Below are 20377 nucleotides of genomic sequence, written 5' to 3' on the forward strand. Positions count from 1 at the left end.
GCTTAGCATCTGGGCTTTTTTCACAGTTGACTTCTAGATGATCTGGGCTGAGGAGAATCAGGTTCAGGAATGGGGCAAAAAGTTAGGGCTAGGGAGGCAGGCTGGTGTACTGGTGAAGAGCTCAGCCTCTGAGCTTAAACTGACTGGGCTTAAGTTCTTGGATCTGTAGATGCCTTAGTGTCAGCAGGATCCTGGAAAACTATGTAAATGCCCTGAACCTCATAGCAGGATAATAATGGTACCTTCCTCTCAGGACTTATAAGATCGTACATGTGAAAGGGTTAGCATGGCAGGTGACTGTGCAAAGAGTTGCCTGAGATAATCAGCAGGTGGGACGATAACTTGTCTCAGGACTTGGGCACCCTGACGTTCAAGATGAGTACAGTGGGGAAAGTGCTTTGGAGCCAAAAATTCCCACTCACTAGTTAGGGCAACCTCAGCCTGTCTGCTGTTTGTGTTTTTTTTTTTTTAATTCTGCATGTACCTACCTTGCAGAACTAGATGATATTTCATAGTAAAGTATACAACCCTCAGTTTCCAACCTTCATCTATGATTAACTTTTAGAAACAGCAAATGGGCCAATATCCATACAGATGTAGAGCAAGAGTCAAGAAAACCAAGTATAGGCAGTTCTGGTGATTTGTTTATTCCTCATAAGCACTTGTTTCCACAGTATAACGCAGAGAATAAATAGAGGCACACAACTATCACTTCCACCACAATCTGCTGTTGAGGAGACATTCAGTGTGAAGATAAGGGGCTGGGGAAGGGGTGGGGCATTTTGGGATCCCAGGGTAAATGGAGGCCTCTGTGATGAATTGTGCAGGAGTCCAATCAATCCAGATCTGATCCCTAGGCCTGATGGCCAAGTCTCATGGTGGAAGAGTTCAGTTCAGTTCAGTCGCTCAGTCATGTCCAGTGAAGCAAATGCTCTTTGAGTTCATTGCCTTCCCAAGATGGGTCAAATTCTACCTGAACCCCAAGGGGTTGAGGTGGGTCTGACCTACTGGTCCACTGGGAAGGAGCTGTGTCAGCCCAAGCCACCCTTGAGGATTCAGTTCACTCCATGACAAGGCCTGAGGTGACCCAGAGATGTCTGCCCTTGACCTGGAGTAAGTAATAATTACAAGCTATAAGATGACTGTTTACATTGGTTTCTTTCGGACTAAAACGATCCTTTCCCATGTCTAAGGAAGGAGAGAGGGGCACAGATTACCTGCTGGAACTCAGGGTAGGAAGACAGCTTGTAAGGTCAAGGGAGAGGAAAACAGCACTTCACTGAACCCTTCACAGGGGCAACAAGCAGACACAGGACCAGGCTGGTCAGACAAAGTGGAAGGCCTGGGGCCATGATGCCAACCAGGAATGCAGGACAACATACAGAAAAGCTCTGGTCTTGACTTTCATGGGACTGCTATACTGTCGAGGCCACCCCTATTGTTTTCCTCATTTCTCACAGAGCACTGAGCACTTGGCCCTCATCTGGGGCTGGGATGACCTGCACCAAATAGAGGCAGAAGGAAGAGATTCTGCATTACTTGGCAGAAAATGAAGTAGAAAGGTGCAGCCGGTCTGCACCGGGTGATCTTCGGTGTTAGGGACGGAAGTACCAATGAGTGAGAGAAGGGAAGGACACGCTGGGTGACCACTGCTGCAGTGGCCCAAGCCTCAGACCTTCTGTGACCAAAGCCCTGCCGTGCAGGTGACAGGCCCCTCCCGGGACTTCTGCTCCATGGTCATTTTCGTCTCCTCTCACGTTGGGTTCATTTGTCCACCCTGAGCGGGTGGCGGGCGTTGCTGTCAGCCAGGCACAGCCCCCGTCAGGCAGTGAGGCTCCGGGCTGACTTGGAGGCACTCTGGGCCCGCTGGACCACCGCCGAGCACTTCTCACGCTGCAAAAGCTTGTTGTTCTCGAACAGACCTTCATTGCGGGGTATTCCATGAGAACCATCAGGGAAAGTCAGCAGGCCTTTGAGGGGGACAGAGAAAATAAGGGTGTGACGGTGGCATTTGTGGCTCGGAGGCCAGCTAGCTATGTTGAAGCCGAGGGAGAGAAAATTTGTAGCTCTTGGGTGCTCAGTCCAGGGACCCAGCACTCTGTGTTGCTGGGTGTCCACAGAAGGATTAAAGCTGCAAAGGTGTCCTGCCACCCATTTATACTCGCCTTGGTCACCTGTCCTGCTGGTTGGCAACTTACCCAAACCATCCACTCTGCCGTTTTTAAATTCTCCCTCAAAGGTCATGTTGTCATGTCGAATGAAGACTCCGACGCCATTGAACTTGCCCTGGGCAAACTCCCCTTCATACCTGGGGAAACGCGAGATGTCAGCCTTCAGGATAACTGAGTCAGGCAGCTACCAACACCAAACGTGTGGTTTATTAACGCTAATGAGCAAAGCTGATTCCACTCTTCCAGAGCTCCCCCCACCCCACTCATCCCATCTCACCAAGCAGAGAGGAGTCAGACAGCCCAAATAATATGAGGCTCTAATCTCAAGGAAACAACCAAAGAGCGCAGTGGTGGGCTGAGAGGTCACTGACCTCCTTGCCATCTCAAATTTTAGATGTATTTATAAAGTAACCAATAAAAGAACGAATGCTACTCCTTGCCTGTTTTCAGAGAGTCAGGGACAAGCTCAGATTTGACCAGGTGTTTCTCGCTATCATTTTTAGATCAGAGCTTCCCTTCCCTAGTCTAAGGTTGGGAAAAGAATGACCAGGTACCCACCTTGAGCCATCTGAGAAGGTCAGTACCCCGAAGCCATTAAAGAGCCCGTTCTCAAAATGGCCCAGGTAGGTGCCACCATCTGCAAACATCAGTTGACCAAAACCATGTCTGCGGCCTGAGCAAAGAGAAGACGAGTGTCAGGTTGGGATGGGGCAGCTTCAGGGTCCTCTGTCACTGTCTAACATGCTTTGCCTTGCATCACTGCCCCCCAACAAAGGAAAGAAGAGAAACAGTGACATTAGCAGGGCAGACAACATTGCCCGGAGTAATAACTTGGCTCCAAGGATTGTTGTAGTGAAAAGGAGAAAGGAGCAGTGAGTTTTTCTTTCCCTTTCCTGAGACCAAAGAAGACAAAGAGAACAGTGAACAGGCCTGAACATTCCCCGTTTTCACTCTAACTTTTCCTTATCTGTAATCTGTAACTGAAATTGCTTTTCTGCCCCCTAACTCTGCATGAGCTACATTTTGCACCTATTATCCTTTGCATGCGTGTGGGCTAAGTTACCTCAGTCGTGTCCAACTCGTGACCCTATGGACCATAGCCTGCCAAGCTCCTCTGTCCATGGGATTCTCCAGGCAAGAACACTGGAGTGGGTTGCCATGCCCTTCTCCAGAGGATTGAACCCACATCTCTCGAGTCTCCTGCATTGGCCCTTGACTCTGCTACTTACATCCTGTATCTGGTGCTTACCTTTATAGCACTCTCTCTGCAAACCACGTCTTGTAGTTTTTCTCTTTTTACATATCAGAAAGAAGGGGCAGGGCCACAGGACTGCCAGACTCAATTACTGGGATACTGAAGCCAGCCTATGACTGTTTTTGAAACGATGCAAGAGGAAGAAGAATAGAAGTTTCTTACACCTTCGCTCCTCATCACAGACCCCTGACTGCAAGCCCTCATCTTATATAAGCCCGTAGACTCCTCATGAAGTAGAGGGGGCACAGTTAGGCATAAGCCTACTGTGTTTCCCTCTCTGCCTGCTGAGAATTAAAGCCACCTTTCTATTTCCTCCAAACTCTGTCTCCACATTTTTTAATTTGGATTTGGTGGGCAGAGAAAGCCAAGATTTTGGCCAGCAACAGCCATCAGCTTTGGAGTAGATCTAAGTATGAAGGTAAGAGAGCACTTAAAAATCACAATAGCTAAAAAAATTTTTTTTAAATAAAAATCACAATAGCTAATGTTTACAGGGCCTTCACTATGTGCCAGGGACTCTTTCAAACATTTTGTATTTATCATCTAATTTGGTCATCACAACAACCTTACGAGGCAGACACAATACTATTATTATTTCCACTTTTTTTTTTTTTTTTTTGCCACAACGTGCAGCATATGGGATCTTAGCTCCCTGACCAGGGATCAAACCCACATCCCCTGCAATGGAAGTGCAGAGTCTCTACTACTGGACTGCCAGGGAAAACCCCTAATGTTCCCATTAATAGATACAGAAATCAAGGCAAGGGAAATCTTAAAAAAAAAAGGTACTCAAGATCACAGAGCAACTAAGAGGCAGAGCTAGACAGCAAACGCAGCCAGTACCTTGACTCGGGAGCCCTCGACACTTAATTACCTTGCCAGTCTAAGAAAAAATTAAAGTACCCTCTGAGACTATGAAGCTGCAGGGCAAACCTAACAGCCTGACTGGCAAGACTGGTTTGAACTTTGCTCCGTCAGTAGGGCTGTGCTTACCCACTGGACTGACCAGAGAACAGAGTAAGATACTGGAGAAGCAGCAGTGCCTTTCAGGGTACCAGGGAGTTCTTCTGGTGGATAGAGACTGCCCAGCAGAGCCTCAGGAAGACTCTCCTTGAAAAGGTCACGTTGAAGGCGAGAGCAGTTTGGGAGGCAGGAGAAAAGGCTGGGATGTATGGAGGTAAGGTCACATCCCACATGCACAATTTCTCCTCTCAAATCTCAAGAATTCATCAGCTGTAGGGATCTACCATGAAAAAAATGAGGCGTCTGGAAACGGTGTGAACTGCTCTTCGCTGGCACAACTATAAAGAGTCTAGTCTCCTCAGGGCAGTTCATGGCTTGCTAGGATTGGACCCATGAGACTTTTAAGTGGCCAGACTGTTTCCAAGCTGAACATCATTAACCTGCTTCCTGAACAGTCTCAGGCTCTGAGGAATTCTGCCATGCCTATGAATAGATACTTCTAAGTGTAATAAGCTGTCACAGGAAGCTCAAGGCCATGGATGTCATCTTCTCTTGAGTGTCTGCCCTGATTTCCTCCTTAACTTCTTAAGATTCCCTAGAATCAAGTCATTGCAATGAATTTATACTTTCTAATTTATGGGCACTAAAAATCATTCATTTTGTTCTGCTGAGTACATTAGCGTTTATAAAAACAATTCCCAAATAATACCATGAAAGGAGAAAAAGAGTGCTGGGGGGGTTCCCTGGTTATCCAGTGCTTAGGATCCAGTGTTTTCACTGCTGAGGGCCCAGGTTCCATCCCTGGTCAGGGAACTAAGATTCTGAAAGCCATGAGGCAAGGCAAAAAATAAAAAATAAACGAGTGCTAAAACACTTTAAATTTAGAAGTGGGAACATTTAACTTATTTTTGGAGGTTGGCATAATAGTAGCATTTTCCAATTCCTTTATTTATAACCCTAAAATTGAATAAAGGAAATGCACTATTTGGATTAAATCCTGGATATAGAAATGAAGTTTCATAAAGCTCGGTTATATGTCCTGATGTATTTCTCCTTCAGACAAATGAAGGGTTCATGACTGGATGTCCCCCCATGGGTCCTCTCACCCTCCTTCCACTCGCCACGATACTCCTCTCCACTGGAGTAAGTGAAGGAACCTTTTGTCAGGGTCATGGTGACAGCTCACAGAAGGATGAAATCTGCAAGAAACAACAGAGGAGAACCAGTGTCATAGGATGGCTGGAGGAAAGGCCTGGAGAGCAATTTTATAGAAACCTTCTAAAGGCTACCAGCCTGGTAAGCATGAACTACCTTGAGTACATTTAACAAAAATCCACACCCCCAACCACCGCCACCACCACCATCATCACCACCTCTGCCCAAACAGTCTTATCCTCTTACTTGTCTCAAAAGTTTCAGCCAGTTCTAATTTTCTAAGACCTGGGATGGAAATTTAGGATTAATCTTTAAGCATTTGCTTGATACCTACTATGTGCTTAGTCAATGCATAAAATATAGTCTAGTCCCTCGATGAGTTTGTAGTCTAGTTGATAAAAGTAACAACTGAAACACTGAATAATAGGAGAGATAATATAATTAAATGTCAAACTGGATGGCAGAGATTACAAAGACACGGGATGGGCAGAATTTAAAACAAGCAGTGAAGAACGCAAAGGGCAATTCCAGACTGAAAAACACAGGGATGAAAGCACCAAGAAAAACATAAACATGACATGTGCAGTGGGAAATAAGAAGCCAGGTCTTGAAGGTTTATTTACAGAATAAAGGGAAGTAAATTCCTTTATGTACACCCAGCCTAAATCTTAAATCTGAAAAGAACCCAAACCCCCTCATTTTGGAGGGAGAACCATTTGGAGAAAACAGAAGCCCAAAGAGTTTAAGAACTAGTTTAGTGAACAATGACGATGATGGTGCCCATGCCTCCCCGACCGCCCTGTACCATGTCTCTGCTTTTAGGGTCAGGCCAGCTTAATGAGACCTTTGGAAGCTAGGCAGAAGGGTTGATAGCTGATAAGGTAGGGGAAAAGAAAACACCTCTGTAGGTTACAGCACAAACTATGAAAGCAGAATCTAAGGAAAATGAATGTGGCAGAAGGAAGCAGGATGGGTTGGAACAGCAAAAGCCTACAGCCAGAAAAGCTACAAGAGATGTGATCATTTAGTCAACTGTAAAAATGCACATGACGTATTCTCCCTCCATCCATGCCTTTGCAACGTGACATGGCAGATCCTCCACTAAGAGGCAGGTTCTTTCTTTCTCTGCCCATTGGATCTGGGTGGGTTATCTGACTTGCGGACTGCAGATGCCTGGGTGAGCTCAGGCAGGACTGGAAGAGCTGCCCTCCTGAGCTCAGCCCCGAATTACACACCCACAGAATCACAGACTAAATGGTTGTTGTTTTAGCCACTATAATTTGAGGATGGTGTGTAATAACACACCTAGCAAAAGCTAACTGATATGCCCAGGTTTAAGCTCCTAAGGCCTGAACTAGGGAGATAATAGGGTAAAGTCAAAGTGAAAGTCACTCAGTCGTGTGTGACTCTTTGCGACCTTATAGACTATACAGTCCATGGAATTTTCAGGCCAGAATACTGGAGTAGGTAGCCGTTCCCTTCTCCAGGGGTTCAAACTCAGGTATCAAACCCAGGTCTCCTACATTGCAGGAGGATTCTTTACCAGTTGAGCCACAAGGGAAGCCCAGGGTAATGGGAGCAGGAATGATTATTAGATATGTCACAGGATAAATGAAAACAGCCAATAACATTTGGAGACTGGCTAGGTATAGCGTCATATGAGTGGTAAAAGAATGTTAATCTTCAAGGATATTCTATAAGAAGGGGTTAAGATACTCAAAACATAATTAAATATAAACAGAGATAAACAGAATGATTTGATATAATTTTTAACATACAATCCCTGTTTCTCTTTCTCTTCTTCTTACGCCCTCTCCTCTGGCAACTATCTTGTTTGTTCTCTGTAACTGTGTGTGTTTTGTTATGTTCATTCATCTATTTTTGTTTTATAAATACCATGTATAAGTTAAATCACATGGCATTTGTCTCTATCTGACTTATTTCATTTTAGCATCTAGGTCCATCCATATTGTCACAAATGGCAAGATTTCATCCTTGATTAAGGCGGAGCAGTATTCTACCATATATATACATATACATTAATATATACCACATCTTCTTCACCCATTCATCTATTGATGGGCACTTAGATTGTGTCCATATTTTGGCTATTGTAAACAATGCTGCAATGAACATAGGGGTGCACATCTTTTCTAATCAGTGTTTTCATTTTCTTCAGATAAATACCCAGGAGTGGTAGTACTGGATCATATGGTAGCTCTGTTTTTAATTTTTTGAGGAACTACCATACTGTTTTCCATCGTGGCTGTACCAAGTTACACTCCCATCAATAGTACACAAGGTTTCCCTTTTCTCACATCCTTGCCAACACCTATAATTTGTTGTCTTTTTGATAACAGTCATTCTAACAGGTGTGAAGTAATAGCTCACTGTGGGTTTTTTTAAATATTTTTTAAATTTTTATTATTTACGGCAGTGCTGGGTCTAAATTGCTGTACACAGGCTTTCTCTGGTTGCAGCTAGCTGGGGCTACCCCCTGCTTGCGGTGCACAGACTTCTCACTGCAGTGGCTTCTCTTGTTGCAGAGCACAGGCTCTAGAGTGTGTGGGCTTCAGTAGTTGTGGCCCATGGGCTTAGGTGCCCCTCAACATGTGGAATCTTCCTGGACCAGGGATCAAACCCATGTCCCCAGCACTGGCAGGCAGATTCTTAACCACTGGACCACCAGGCAAGTCTTCTCATTGTGGTTTCGATTTGCATTTCCCTGATGGTTAGTGATGTTGGCCATCCGTACATCTTCTTTGGAAAAATATCTATTCAGGTTCTCTGCTCATTTTTTAATCAGGTTGTCTGCTTTTTTGATATTGAGTTTTATGAGTTCTTTGTATATTTTGGATATTAACCCCTTATCAAATACATTGTTTGCAAATATCTTCTCCTATTTAGTAGGTGGCCTTTTCATTTTGTTGATAGGTTCCTTCACTGTGCAAAAGCTTTTAAGTCCCATTTGTTAATTTTTGCTTTTGTTTCTCTTGCCTGAGGAAACATGTCCAAAAAACATTGCGAAGACTGATGTCAAAGAGCATGCTGCCTATCTTTTCTTCTAGAAGTTTTGTGGTGTCACAACTTACATTTAAGTCTTTACTGCATTTTGAGGGTTTGTTCATTTGTACATGGTATAACCGAGTAGTCCAATTTGATTCCTTTGCATGGAGCTGCCCAGTATTCCCAACACAATTTACTGAAGAGGTTATCTTTTCTCCATTGTATATTCTTGCCTCTTTTGTGGTAGACTACTTGCCCATATAAGTGTGCATTCATTTCTCTGCTCTCTACCCTGTATCTGTAGGCCTGTTTTTGTGCCCGTACGTACTATTTTGACCACTCCAGCTTTGTAGTATAGTTTGAAATCAGGAAGCATGATACTTTCAGCTTTGTTGTCTTTCTTAAGATTACTTTGGCTATTCAGAATCATTTGTGTTTCCTTACAAATTCAAATCACATTTTGGAAAAAAAATCAACAATTTTGACTAATGAGGTAAGTACTGAGTAGAGGAAAAGTAACTTAAAGCCACTCATCTATTCTTTATCAGTGCCGTATGGGATATTCTGATTCTGGCCTATGTCATAACGATTTTGATACAGATGTTAAAAGCTCATAAGCAATCCGATAGGAAGACAGTCTGGCCTGAACAGAGCAGAAGCCCTGTGCTCTCACCCAAATACACAGGGATATTAATTTCTACCTCTATGATATAGGCCAGCTTTGTGGAAGTTCTTTAGGTGATGTTTAGAGGCTTCCCGAGTGACTCAGACCATAAAGACTCTGCCTGCGATGCAGGAGACCCGGGTTCGATCCCTGGGTTGGGAAGATCCCCTGGAGGAGGGCATGGCAACCCACTCCAGTATTCTTGCCTGGAGAATCCCATGGACAGAGGAGCCTGGTGGGCCACAGTCCATGGGGTAGCAAAGAGCTGCACACGACTGAGTGACATTCACTTCACTGCAGTCATTCCCATAGGTCCACCAGGGATTTTCCTCAATTTTCCAGTTACTCAGGAGCTCCATATCAAGGGTCCCTTAAATAGTAGAAGATATCCCAAGACAAGGATCATTTTCTTGTCTGAATGCCCCTCAATTCCTCTAGGGTCTATTTCTCAGTGAGGTGATGCTGGCATCTGGTATGCCATCTCTGTTGCATCAATGTTCCACAAGGTCAGAATCTAATTTCAGGCTCACAAGCTTCTTATAATCAACCCAGCACCAGAGTATGCCTGGGGTAAAGGTCAACATGACTCCATGGCAAATACAACATTAATGAGAGGAAGAAATGCAGTTTGCCGTCAAAACTAAAGAGGAAAACTCTTTCCAGTACAGACAGACATGTTGACAGCTAGAGGCTACCATTAGCTCGTCCCAGAAATAGCTACATCTGAGAACTAAAAGTGTCAGCTATGGTATAAATGGTATGGCACTATTTCATTCCTTCAAAACAAATCAGAATATGAATGGTTGCATCTTCTACTAAATGTTGAAACTAAACAACTGTTCTGATACATAAACACAAAATCATTATTTCCACAGGAAGATGATGTTAAGGACATTCCCTTTAAATGTTCAGAAGCAGCTAATTTGTCTTCAGAGTTTTGGAAGGAGTTATTGCAGTGCACGTTGAGGAATCAGACTGATGACACGGGGGCTCAGTCTCTTGTATGTTTACTTTTTCTTGTATGAAATTTCCAAACAGTGGCATCCCACCAGTAGAAGGAACCTGAAAGGGAATAATGCTTCTCTAAAATTTGAGGATTATCTAGGGACCAAGTACTAGTTTACTAAAGTTGTAAACCTAGCCACTCTTTCGGTATACTGTTAGCTTTTGGGCAATATATCCTAAACATTTCAAAGAAGCCAAAGAAATGAAAGATTAGCTTCTCATTACCAAATAGGGTGGACTGTATTTTCCAAAGATATTTGCGACCATATTTCCTGTCTTACACGTTCTTCTATAATTTGACCTTGCCGCTGTCCCATCAAAAACTTGTGTCTAACTCCTCACCTATGAATCTGGCCAGGCTTGTGATTGCTTCAACCAATAGAAGGTGACGGAAGTGATGATGTGTTCTGAGGTTAGATCATAAAAGGTGATGCAGTTTCCATCTTGCTCACTGGTAAACTTGAGCTCAGAGACCTGAGACACCACATAAGTAGTTTGATTATCCTGAGGCTACCATGCTCAGAGGCTGGGCCACATATAAAGTCACATGTGTTGGTGCTTTCGGTTAGCAGTCCTCATCTCTGAACCACCCTAGCCTAGGCACCAGGAGTGAGTAAAGGAGCTTTCAGAATGATTCTAGCTCCCAGCCATTGAACCTGCATCTCAGCTGAAGTATCATGGAACAGAGTGAGGTCATTGCCATGATGCCCTCTCCGAATTCCTGACTCACAGGATCTGTGAGCTCCATATGGCAGGTTTTAAGCAGCTAAATTTGGGGTAATTGGTTATACAGCAACTGTAACTGAAATATCATCTCTTAACCTAACCCTGCCACCAACCTTTTCCATTTGTTTTTAATGTAGTATATTTGCAGTATGCTGCTGCTGCTGCTAAGTCACTTCAGTCGTGTCTGACTCTCTGTGACCCCATAGACGGAAGCCCACCAGGCTCCCCCGTCCCTGGGATTCTCCAGGCAAGAACACTGGAGAGGGTTGCCATTTCTTTCTCCAATGTGTGAAAGTGAAAAGTGAAAGTGAAGTCGCTCAGTCGTGTCCGATTAGCGACCCCACGGATTGCAGCCTACCAGGCTCATCCATCCATGGGATTTTCTAGGCAATAGTACTGGAGTGGCTTGCCATTGCCTTCTCCGATATTTGCAGTATATATACTACAAATTCTCATTCCTTTTTGTTCTAGGGAGATAGAGCAAACTTCAATAGTTGCTTGTCAAAATGATGTCAGTTTCCAAGAACACAATCAGAAGTGCTAATTAAAGGAACCAGATGTACACTCCGTTCCTCTCAGGCCATGGTTGAACACACTTGAATAGAAACTTCTACATGTGTCCAAATAACTGATATTGTCACTGCCTGAGACAGTGTCAGGGTTTTCATTTATGACTTCTGTAATTAGCCATGCTAATTAATAGCTGTATAGCCACTGACCCAAAGAGGAACTTTATCAGTAATCATAGTTATTGAGACAAATCTAGTTTAATGAAGTATAGCCAGTGCTGATACAGACTAATAAAAAACCCAATACTTTAATAAAGGATGCAAATCAGTATTTGTATCAGCTATTCAAAAAATCTTTTTAAAGAGAATAGATGGCCTAGGAGTTTAGGCTTCAGATACATATGTGGAATCTAGCTAGAAAGTCAAGATGAGTCATCCTTCTTAACAGATGCCCACCCTTTGTCTCTTGATAGATAGGTTGCAAAGGATCAAACCAAACATTTTATCTAAAAGAAAATGACTATTTTGTCCCCATAAACCAACACACTGTTAGTCTACACAATACACTATATCCTCACTATCTTTATTTTCTCCTGCCCCAGACATTTCCAAATAGAACTAGAAGATAGGGATGAAAATTTTTGTTTCCATTTCATTTGTCTTTTTATAAAATTTCAGAAATCAAACTGATCAAAAATATTTATGCATCCACAGTAATTAACATATGTCCAAATCCAGAGGATTAAAAAAAAAAACTAAAAGAAAGCAGATTTTCAGTTTGAGAATATTTTTTGAGGCATCCACTTTAACTATCCACATATATTAATAAGTGTCACATGGTTCCCCTAAAGCTACCCTCCCCAGGGTATGACAGCCTTGTCAAAGTTCTTTGAGCTATAAAGAAAGCAGTTCTTAGGCTTTTAGAATTCCAAAAAGAAGAAAATGAAGGCTTTGATGAACAAAGATCAGGCTTGTAAGAGACCTAGAACAAAAAGTCAAATGTTCTTTTTAAAGTATTTTAAGTGAGCTTAAAATAATTGTCTCTTTTAAGTCTGTAAACCTCTTTCACTGTAACAATTCTTCCTTCCACAGGAAAAGTAAACAAATTTATCACTATTAGATAAAGGTCTTATTTAGGAAGACTGTGAGACAGTTAAGATTGCAGAAAGTGGAAAGAAAATCCCGACGCCAGAAAGAAGGTCAAAAGAAAAAACCCAGAGGCCTTGGGGCGATGGGGACTGCCATGATACTATTCTAGTTCATGAGAAAGTAAAATGCCTGGGCTGGGTTCTAATATAGCCGAGTGACTTCCGCTGGTACCTAAGCAGTTTGGAGATGCTAGACGTCGGAATGCCACCATCAGCTAATTTAAGCATCCCCTTTCCCAAGCCTCACTGAGTCTGTGCTGGACGCCTCTCCACCAAAGTGTGACAGGCGAACCCTGAGCAAACAAAGCCCTAGACCGCAAGAAGGCAACTCTTCTCGTCGACCTCCCCATTTCTTCTCCCACCGGTCCTGGCCTTTCAGCACAGCTCCTTCCCTGCACGCGGGGTCAGCTCTTCCACGCGGGCGGGGTCTTCCGCTCACACAGGTCTGCCATCCGCTCTTCACAAAGCCCCCACCCACCCCGCTCGCTATCCCGGAAGCCATGGGCTCCCTCGGGCCTCAGACCCCGGGTTTTGGGAGCCCCGCGGGTGCCACCCCCGCGATGGACCCGCGCTCCCCAGCACCTGTCATTTCGGGCTGGGCTCCCCAGGCCCTGTTGCCGGATCACACTCTCCCAGCCCCCTCCCACCCGTGCTGCCAGTCAACCTGGGCTGGGGCTTCGAGGATGATCGTCTCACCCAGACGCCGGGCTGCAGCGGCCCGGACCTCCGATCCGCCCGGCTCACCTTGCCACCTGCCTCTCCCCGGCTACCTCCAGTGCCTGCCCCACTTGACGCCGCCATCCCGGTAGCCACACTGGGAACAATTCCCGCAGCCCATTGGCTGTTACCTAGGCAACCGGTAGCAACGCCACTCCCCATTGGGCCAGCCCCGGGCCCTGCGCCATCTTTGTGCGGGGCAGTGTCTCGGGCTCCCTGCGCTGAATACCCAAAAGAGGGGTGGGGCTGAACTACAGTCACGTCTCTGCCACCGGGAGAACTCAGAACTCACCTACCAGGGGTAGCCTAGCTGACTAACGAAACCAAACCAAACCTGAGTCAGAAGCAGCAATGACCACCTACACCAGCGTCTCCTATCCTGCTCAGATCTCTACAGTTGTCAAAGGCACCCGTGAGGAGCTAAAGGACAGAACCCAAAACTGACTTTTGAGGTTGCGACTTTGTAAATTGTAAAGAGCAAGACAGGACAACTGCGGTTTCATAAGTATCCGCCCTGAGCCAGCATTGTGATATCGGGGCACTTTTGCATTCACTATACGGATTTGTGTTGTCGTTCTCATTACTCATACCATTTATATTTAAAACATAGTGTCAAGATTGTAACAAATCCTCCCAAATATCTTTCACACCAACCGACTTACCCATATTTATTTGCTGAACAATGTGAAAGCTGCATGATGCTAGGTTCTGCCAGGTTAGAATAGACATGATCACCCCTCTCATAGGATTTACTGCCTCCATGTGGAGAAGAAAAGATTCGTTCATGTGGGAAAATCCAAGACTATATTTAATTATTAAGAGAAGGCAAGCACGTGAACAGACTAAGTAGATTTCTCCTCTGAATTTGGATTTCCTAGAATAGGATGGTAATAGTAATAATGATAAAGTCTCCCCAGAACTTGTACGAAAATACAACATAAAATTCTCAGTACTGTGTCTGACCTTGTAGGAGTCTGACACTGTAAGTATTCAGTAAAGTGTAGATTTAAATGACTGGGATTCAGTCTTCAGATCCCATCTTTGCTACCAATCATGTGTGACTTCAAGCAAGTTGGTAAGCTCTCTAGCCTGCGAAATGAGTTTGCACTAGCAAACCTGTAAGATTCGGTCCAGCTCCAACTTACTGGTTCAAGGAGCTGAACTATGTGGTGTTAGCTATGGATATAAATACAATAGTTGAGAGAACATAGTGTTAATAAAACAGATATTAGATTGGAGAATGTGTATTTATAAAATATGAATAAATAAAGTTAAATAGACTGGTCAAATTATGGAAAGACTTGAAAAATTAGAAGATAAGTTTTGCAAAAATGTGGTTTCTCAAATCTGCAAATGTGTAGACACAGAAAGTAAAATAGAGGTTACCAAGAGCCAGGGGAAGAGGAAATTATTGTTTAACAGGTACAGTTTTTGTTGGGATGAAAAAAAAAGCTTTGGGTATAGATAGTGGTGATAGTTACACAACATTATGAATGTATTTACTGTCACTGAATTAGACACTTGTGAATGGTTAAAATGATAAACATTACATATATTTTACCACAGTAAAAAAATATGGCTTATTGATCAGAGTGGTGACACAATCAAACCAGTGTTTTAAGAAAATTAATCCGGCACTCACCAGAGGTGATCAGAGAGCGTAAAAGCAGAGAAACACACTCAGAAGCTCTGGCAGTTGCGGGGCGCCGGGCTGAGCGTCCAGTGCAATACAGCAGCTAACTGCTGGCTATCTTGCTGCAGCCCGTGGGTCTCAAAGAATCAGACACGACTGAGCGACCGAACTGATCTGTTTTGCACATGATGGTGTGTATGTGTCAGTGCTGCTGTCTTGATTTGTCCTGCCCTTTCCTCCCCCACCTCCTGTGTCCACTGTGTGCAAAATAGATGACCAATGGGAATCTGCTGCATGTCTCAGGAAACGCAAACAGGGGCTCTATGTCAACCTAGAGGGGTGAAATGGGGAGGGAGATGGGAGGGAGGTTCAAAAGGGAGGGGATATATGTATACCTATGGCTGATTCATGTTGAATTTTGACAGAAAACAACAAAATTCTGTAAAGTAATTATTCCTCAATTAAAATTAAGTTAAAATATATATATATAAAGATTAAAATATCTAATGAGTTCATACTGGTAAGTCCAATTCAAATATGGGACTGCAAGGCTTTTACTTAATTACTTCCATTCTATGTCTCTACTTTTCTTCCACCCTGATTCTCAAGGGTACAAATGATGTTAAAATATCTCACAATTACTTATTTGGTATCTTGCACACAATTGGTAAATTATACACAATTGACAATGCTAAGATTACCACCATGGTATTGCTGAAAACAGTTGTTTTGTGCATATTCTCTCCCCATTCTCCTCCTCCTTTTTTTTTTCTAAATTATACTTTATATTGTCACTTTGCTTATTTAACTTATATGCAGAGTACATCATGTGAAATGCCAGACTGGATGAAGCACAAGCTGGAATCAAGATTGCTGGGAGAAATATCAGTAACCTCAGATATGTAGATGACACCAACCTTATGGCAGAAAGCGAAGAGGAGCTAAAGAGCCTCGTGATGAAAGTTAAAAAGGAGAGTGAAAAAGTTAGCTTAAAACTCAACATTAAAAACATTAAGATCATGGCATCTGGTCCTATCACTTCATGGCAAATAGATGGGGAAACAATGAAAACAGTGACAGACTTTATTTTGGGGGGCTCCAAAATCACTGCAGATGGTGACTGCAGCCATGAAATTAAAAGATGTTTGCTCCTTGGAAGAAAAGCTATGACCAACATAGACAGCATATTAAAAAGCAGAGACATTACTTTGCAGACAAAGGTCTGTCTAGTCAATGCTATGATTTTTCCAGTAGTCATGTATGGATGTGAGAGTTGGGCCATAAAGAAAGCTGAGCACCGAAGAATTGATGATTTTGAACTGTGGTGTTGGAGAAGACTCTTGAGAGTCCCTTGGACTGCAAGGAGATCAAACCAGTCAATCCTAAAGGAAATCTGCCCTGAATATTCATTGGAAGGACTTATGCTAAAGTGAAACTCCAGTACTTTGGCCACCTGATGTGAAGAACTGACTCATTGGAAAAGACCCTGATGCTGGAAAGATTGAGGCAGGAGGAGAAGGGGACAACAGAGGATGAAATGGTTGGATGGCATCACTGACTTGATGGACATGAGTTTGAACAAGCTCCGGGAGTTGGTGATGGACATGGAAACCTGGCATGTTGCAGTCCATGGGGTCTCAAAGAGTTGGACAGGACTGAGGACTGAACTGAACTGAACTGACACTTTATTTAAACAAACAAAGAAAGAAAGAAACTATTGCAATAATGTAGCTATGACATCTGGAGAATACCAAAACTAACCAGTGATCAGTGAGGATGGACAGAAAGGGGTAAATACGAAACACATTTCATAGAAATAATTAATAAGAAGCAATGTAGTATTGAAAGCATGGAGGTAGTCTGACTGGATTTGGGTCCAGCTCTGCCATTTATAACCTCAGATATGTAGATGACACCACCCTTATGGCAGAAAGTGAAGAGGAACTAAAAGCCTCTTGATGAAAGTGAATGAGGAGAGTGAAAAAGTTGGCTTAAAGCTCAACATTCAGAAAACTAAGACCATGGCATCTGGTCCCATCATTTCATGGGAAATATATGGGGAAACAATGGAAACAGTGTCAGACTACTTTTGGGGGCTCCAAAATCACTGCAGATGATGATTGCAGCCATGAAATTAAAAGATGCTTACTCCTTAGAAGGAAAGTTATGACCAACCTAGTTCAGTTCAGTCGCTCAGTCGTGTCCGACTCTGCAACCCCATGAATCATAGCACGCCAGGCCTCCCTGTCCATCACCAACTCCCGGAGTTCACCCAAACTCACGTCCATTGAGTCGGTGATACCATCCAGCCATCCCATTCTCTGTCGTCCCCGTCTCCTCCTGCCCCCAATCCCTCCCAGCATCAGAGTCTTTTCCAGTGAGTCAACTCTTGGCATGAGGTGGCCAAAGTATTGGGAGTTTCAGCTTTAGCATCAGTCCTCCCAATGAACACCCAGGACTGATCTCCTTTAGAATGGACTGGTTGGATCTCCTTGCAGTCAAAGGGACTCTCAAGAGTCTTCTCCAGCACCACAGTTCAAAAGCATCAATTCTTCGGCACTCAGCTTTCTTCACCGTCCAACTCTCACATCCATACATGACCACTGGGACCAACCTAGATAGCATATTAAAAAGCAGAGACATTACTTTGCTAACAAAGGTCCTTCTAGTCAAGGCTATGATTTTTCCAGTAGTCATGTATGGATGTGAGAGTTGGACTATGAAGAAAGCTAAGTGCCAAAGAATTGATGCTTTTGAACTGTGGTGTTAGAGAAGACTCTTGAGAGTCCCTTGGACTGCAAGGAGATCCAACCAGTCCATTCTAAAGGAGATCAGTCCTGGGTGTTCGTTGGAAGGACTGATGCTAAAGCTGAAACTCCAATACTTTGGCCACCTAATGCGAAGAGCTGACTCATTGGAAAAGACCCTAATGCTGGGAAGGATTGGGGGAAGGAGGAGAAGGGGATGACAGAGAATGAGATGGCTGGATGGCATCACTGACTTGATGGACATGAGTTTGGGTAGACTCCGGGAGTTGATGATGGACAGGGAGGCCTGGCGTGCTGCGATTCATGGGATCACAAAGAGTTGGACACGACTGAGTGACTGAAATGAACTGAACTGAACTGCCATTTATCAGCTGCATGACCGTTGGCAGGTTAGTTTCCTTGGTTTCCAACATCGTAGACTGTAATGCCAGTTACATGGCTTAATCCCAGTAATACATGTAAAACAATACTTGCCACATGCTTAGCATTTGGTAAGTGGTAGATGGCTCAGGGCTTCCCTGGTGGCTCAGAGGTTAAAGCATCTGCCTCCAATGCGGGAGACCCGGGTTCGATCCCTGGGTCGGGAAGATCCCCTGGAGAAGGAAACGGTAACCCACTCCAGTATTCTTGCCTGGAGAATCCCATGGACGGAGAAGCCTGGTAGGTTACAATCCACGGGGTCGCAAAGAGTCGGACACGACTGAGCGACCGAACGGAACGGAACAGATGGCTCAGTGGGTAAAGAATCTGCCTAACAATGCTGGAGCCACAGAAGACAGGGGTTTGATCTTTGAGCGGGGAAAATCCCCTGGGGGAGGAAATGACAACCCACTCCCGTGTTCTTGCCTAAAGAATCCCATGGACAGAGAAGCCTGGTGGGCTACAGTCCATGGGGTTGCAAGAGTTGGACATGACTGGGCAACTAAACATGGATTCAGCACGAGCTCTTAAAATGTCTAGGGAATGTACTGACACTTTTCAGTAAAAGGAAAATCAAGCTGTCAGAGGTAAATACAGAAATAATTTCTGAGGGTTTTACATAGACAAAACTCAGAATTCAAAGGAGAACTCTGAATCTTGGAGCTCTCCTTGACCATAATTTGAAGCTTAAGGGCTAAATGAGATGAATAATACTAAGAGGTCAGCTCTGTGGCTATGGCCCCTGGGACATAAGAGGCAAGTATTACTTAATTATTTGATGTCTAGTTAGGAAAAGGAAATATATGTCTTATAACTGAAAAGGAAAACTGAACCATCTGTATGGACCTTTGCCTAGGTTTACTTGGCAAAAAAAAAGTGTTTAAGACATTCCTATTGTTAAAAATAAGACACAGGCCCCAAATAGAATCACTTAGGCTAAGCTCTATGTCACCAAACCTAAGTGAAAGTGAAGTTCCTCAGTCGTGTCTGACTCTTTGCAACCCTGTAGACTGTGTCCATGGGATTTCCCAGGCAAGAGTACTGGAGTGGGTTGCCATTTCCTTACCTTTCTTAATTACTGTTTTAGCCTCTCCCAGACATGGAATCTTAAACCAGGCAATCTGGAATTACCTGGTCAGCACTAGTGAGGTAATCTTTCTAATAGACCCTGTCAGCCTGGCCCTTAAAGGAGGGGAATCTTGTGGCAACCAATCTGCTTTCGCTGTAACTTCCTTGGCTCTTTGCCCTCTGCCTATACAGGTCTTTCATTTTGTGCAGCTCCTCAGAGCTCATTTCTATCTGCTAGATGGGATGCTGCACAATTCATGAATCATTTAAGAAAGCTAGTAAGTTCTTTAAAATGTATCCAGTTGAATATTGTTCCGTGACACTATACATACAATTAAACAATAGTTCTTTTAGCTCCCTACTTCTAGTTAGTTGGGGCAATAATTTGATTCAAGAAAGAATGATTTTTAAATATTGGTTACTATGTGGCTGGTCATCTTTTGTGAAAACCTATGCTTTTAGTCTGTTGGTTACTTTAAACGTAAAAACAAAAACATAACAAAATTAAAAGTTACCATTCGTTGAATGCTTTTTCGTGTGCTAAGCACTATGCTTAGTATTTTATGTACTTATCTTGATTCCTATTTAACCAATTGAGGAAGGGATGATTACTCTCATTTTATGGAGGAGGATGCTGAGGCTTAGAGTTTCAGTTCAGTTCAGTCGCTCAGTCGTGTCCGACTCTGCGACCCCATGAATCACAGCACGCCAGGCCTCCCTGTCCATTACCAACTCCCGGAGTTCACCCAAACTCATGTCCATCGAGTCGGTGATGCCATCCAGCCATCTCATTCTCTGTTGTCCCCTTCTCCTCCTGCCCCCACTCCTTCCCAGCATCAGAGTCTTTTCAGTGAGTCAACTCATCTCATGAGGTGGCCAAAGTATTGGAGTTTCAGCTTTAGCATCAGTCCTTCAACACCCAGGATTGATCTCCTTTAGAATGGACTGGTTGGATCTCCTTGCAGTCCAAGGGGCTCTCAAGAGTCTTCTCCAGCACTACAGTTCAAAAGCATCAATAACGTACAAAATAATGTGTGGAGCTGGAGTTGAAACTGAGGTGTTTCTGATTCATTCTTTTCCCAATGATGAAATACATATTCACACTTTAAGACAAAAGAAGAACTTAAACACTTTGTCTGCCAGTTTGGACTTCCTTCTTCCTCACTAGT

General features: G+C 43.7%; 1 protein-coding gene across 5 annotated transcripts; it reads right to left on the bottom strand.

The window, feature by feature from the left end:
* Nucleotides 1-626: 626 nt before the first annotated feature.
* On the bottom strand, nt 627-13432 carry MORN4 (MORN repeat containing 4). Of its 5 annotated transcripts, none has more exons than XM_088842234.1 (5): nt 13347-13432; nt 5496-5588; nt 2730-2844; nt 2199-2308; nt 627-1970 (listed from the first exon to the last, which is right to left on the bottom strand). In XM_088842234.1, the coding sequence occupies exons 2-5, from the start codon at nt 5560-5562 to the stop codon at nt 1822-1824; spliced, it is 441 nt and encodes a 146-aa protein (XP_088698360.1). In that variant the 5' UTR covers nt 5563-5588; nt 13347-13432; the 3' UTR covers nt 627-1821. The 5 variants fall into 5 exon arrangements, with proteins under 5 accessions (XP_088698360.1, XP_055280922.2, XP_055280923.2 ...); XM_055424947.2 differs by having other exon boundaries at nt 13299-13408; XM_055424948.2 differs by having other exon boundaries at nt 13267-13395.
* Between the last annotated feature and the right edge of the window lie 6945 nt (nt 13433-20377).

This window comes from Moschus berezovskii, chromosome 12, assembly GCF_049115385.1.
Source record: "Moschus berezovskii isolate FMDL1 chromosome 12, NW_MosBer_1.0, whole genome shotgun sequence".
In the NCBI taxonomy this organism is placed as follows: domain Eukaryota; kingdom Metazoa; phylum Chordata; class Mammalia; order Artiodactyla; family Moschidae; genus Moschus; species Moschus berezovskii.

What these genes read in the sequence shown, in the direction of transcription:
- MORN4 (XM_088842234.1), bottom strand. Translation starts at nt 5,562, where the DNA reads ATGACCCTGACAAAAGGTTCCTTCACTTACTCCAGTGGAGAGGAGTAT. An exon ending in TCGTGGCGAGTGGAAGGAGG is followed by an intron (nt 2,845 to 5,495) that starts GTGAGAGGACCC and finishes CTCTTTGCTCAG; the next exon opens with GCCGCAGACATGGTTTTGGT. An exon ending in CGGCAGAGTGGATGGTTTGG is followed by an intron (nt 1,971 to 2,198) that starts GTAAGTTGCCAA and finishes TCCCCCTCAAAG; the next exon opens with GCCTGCTGACTTTCCCTGAT.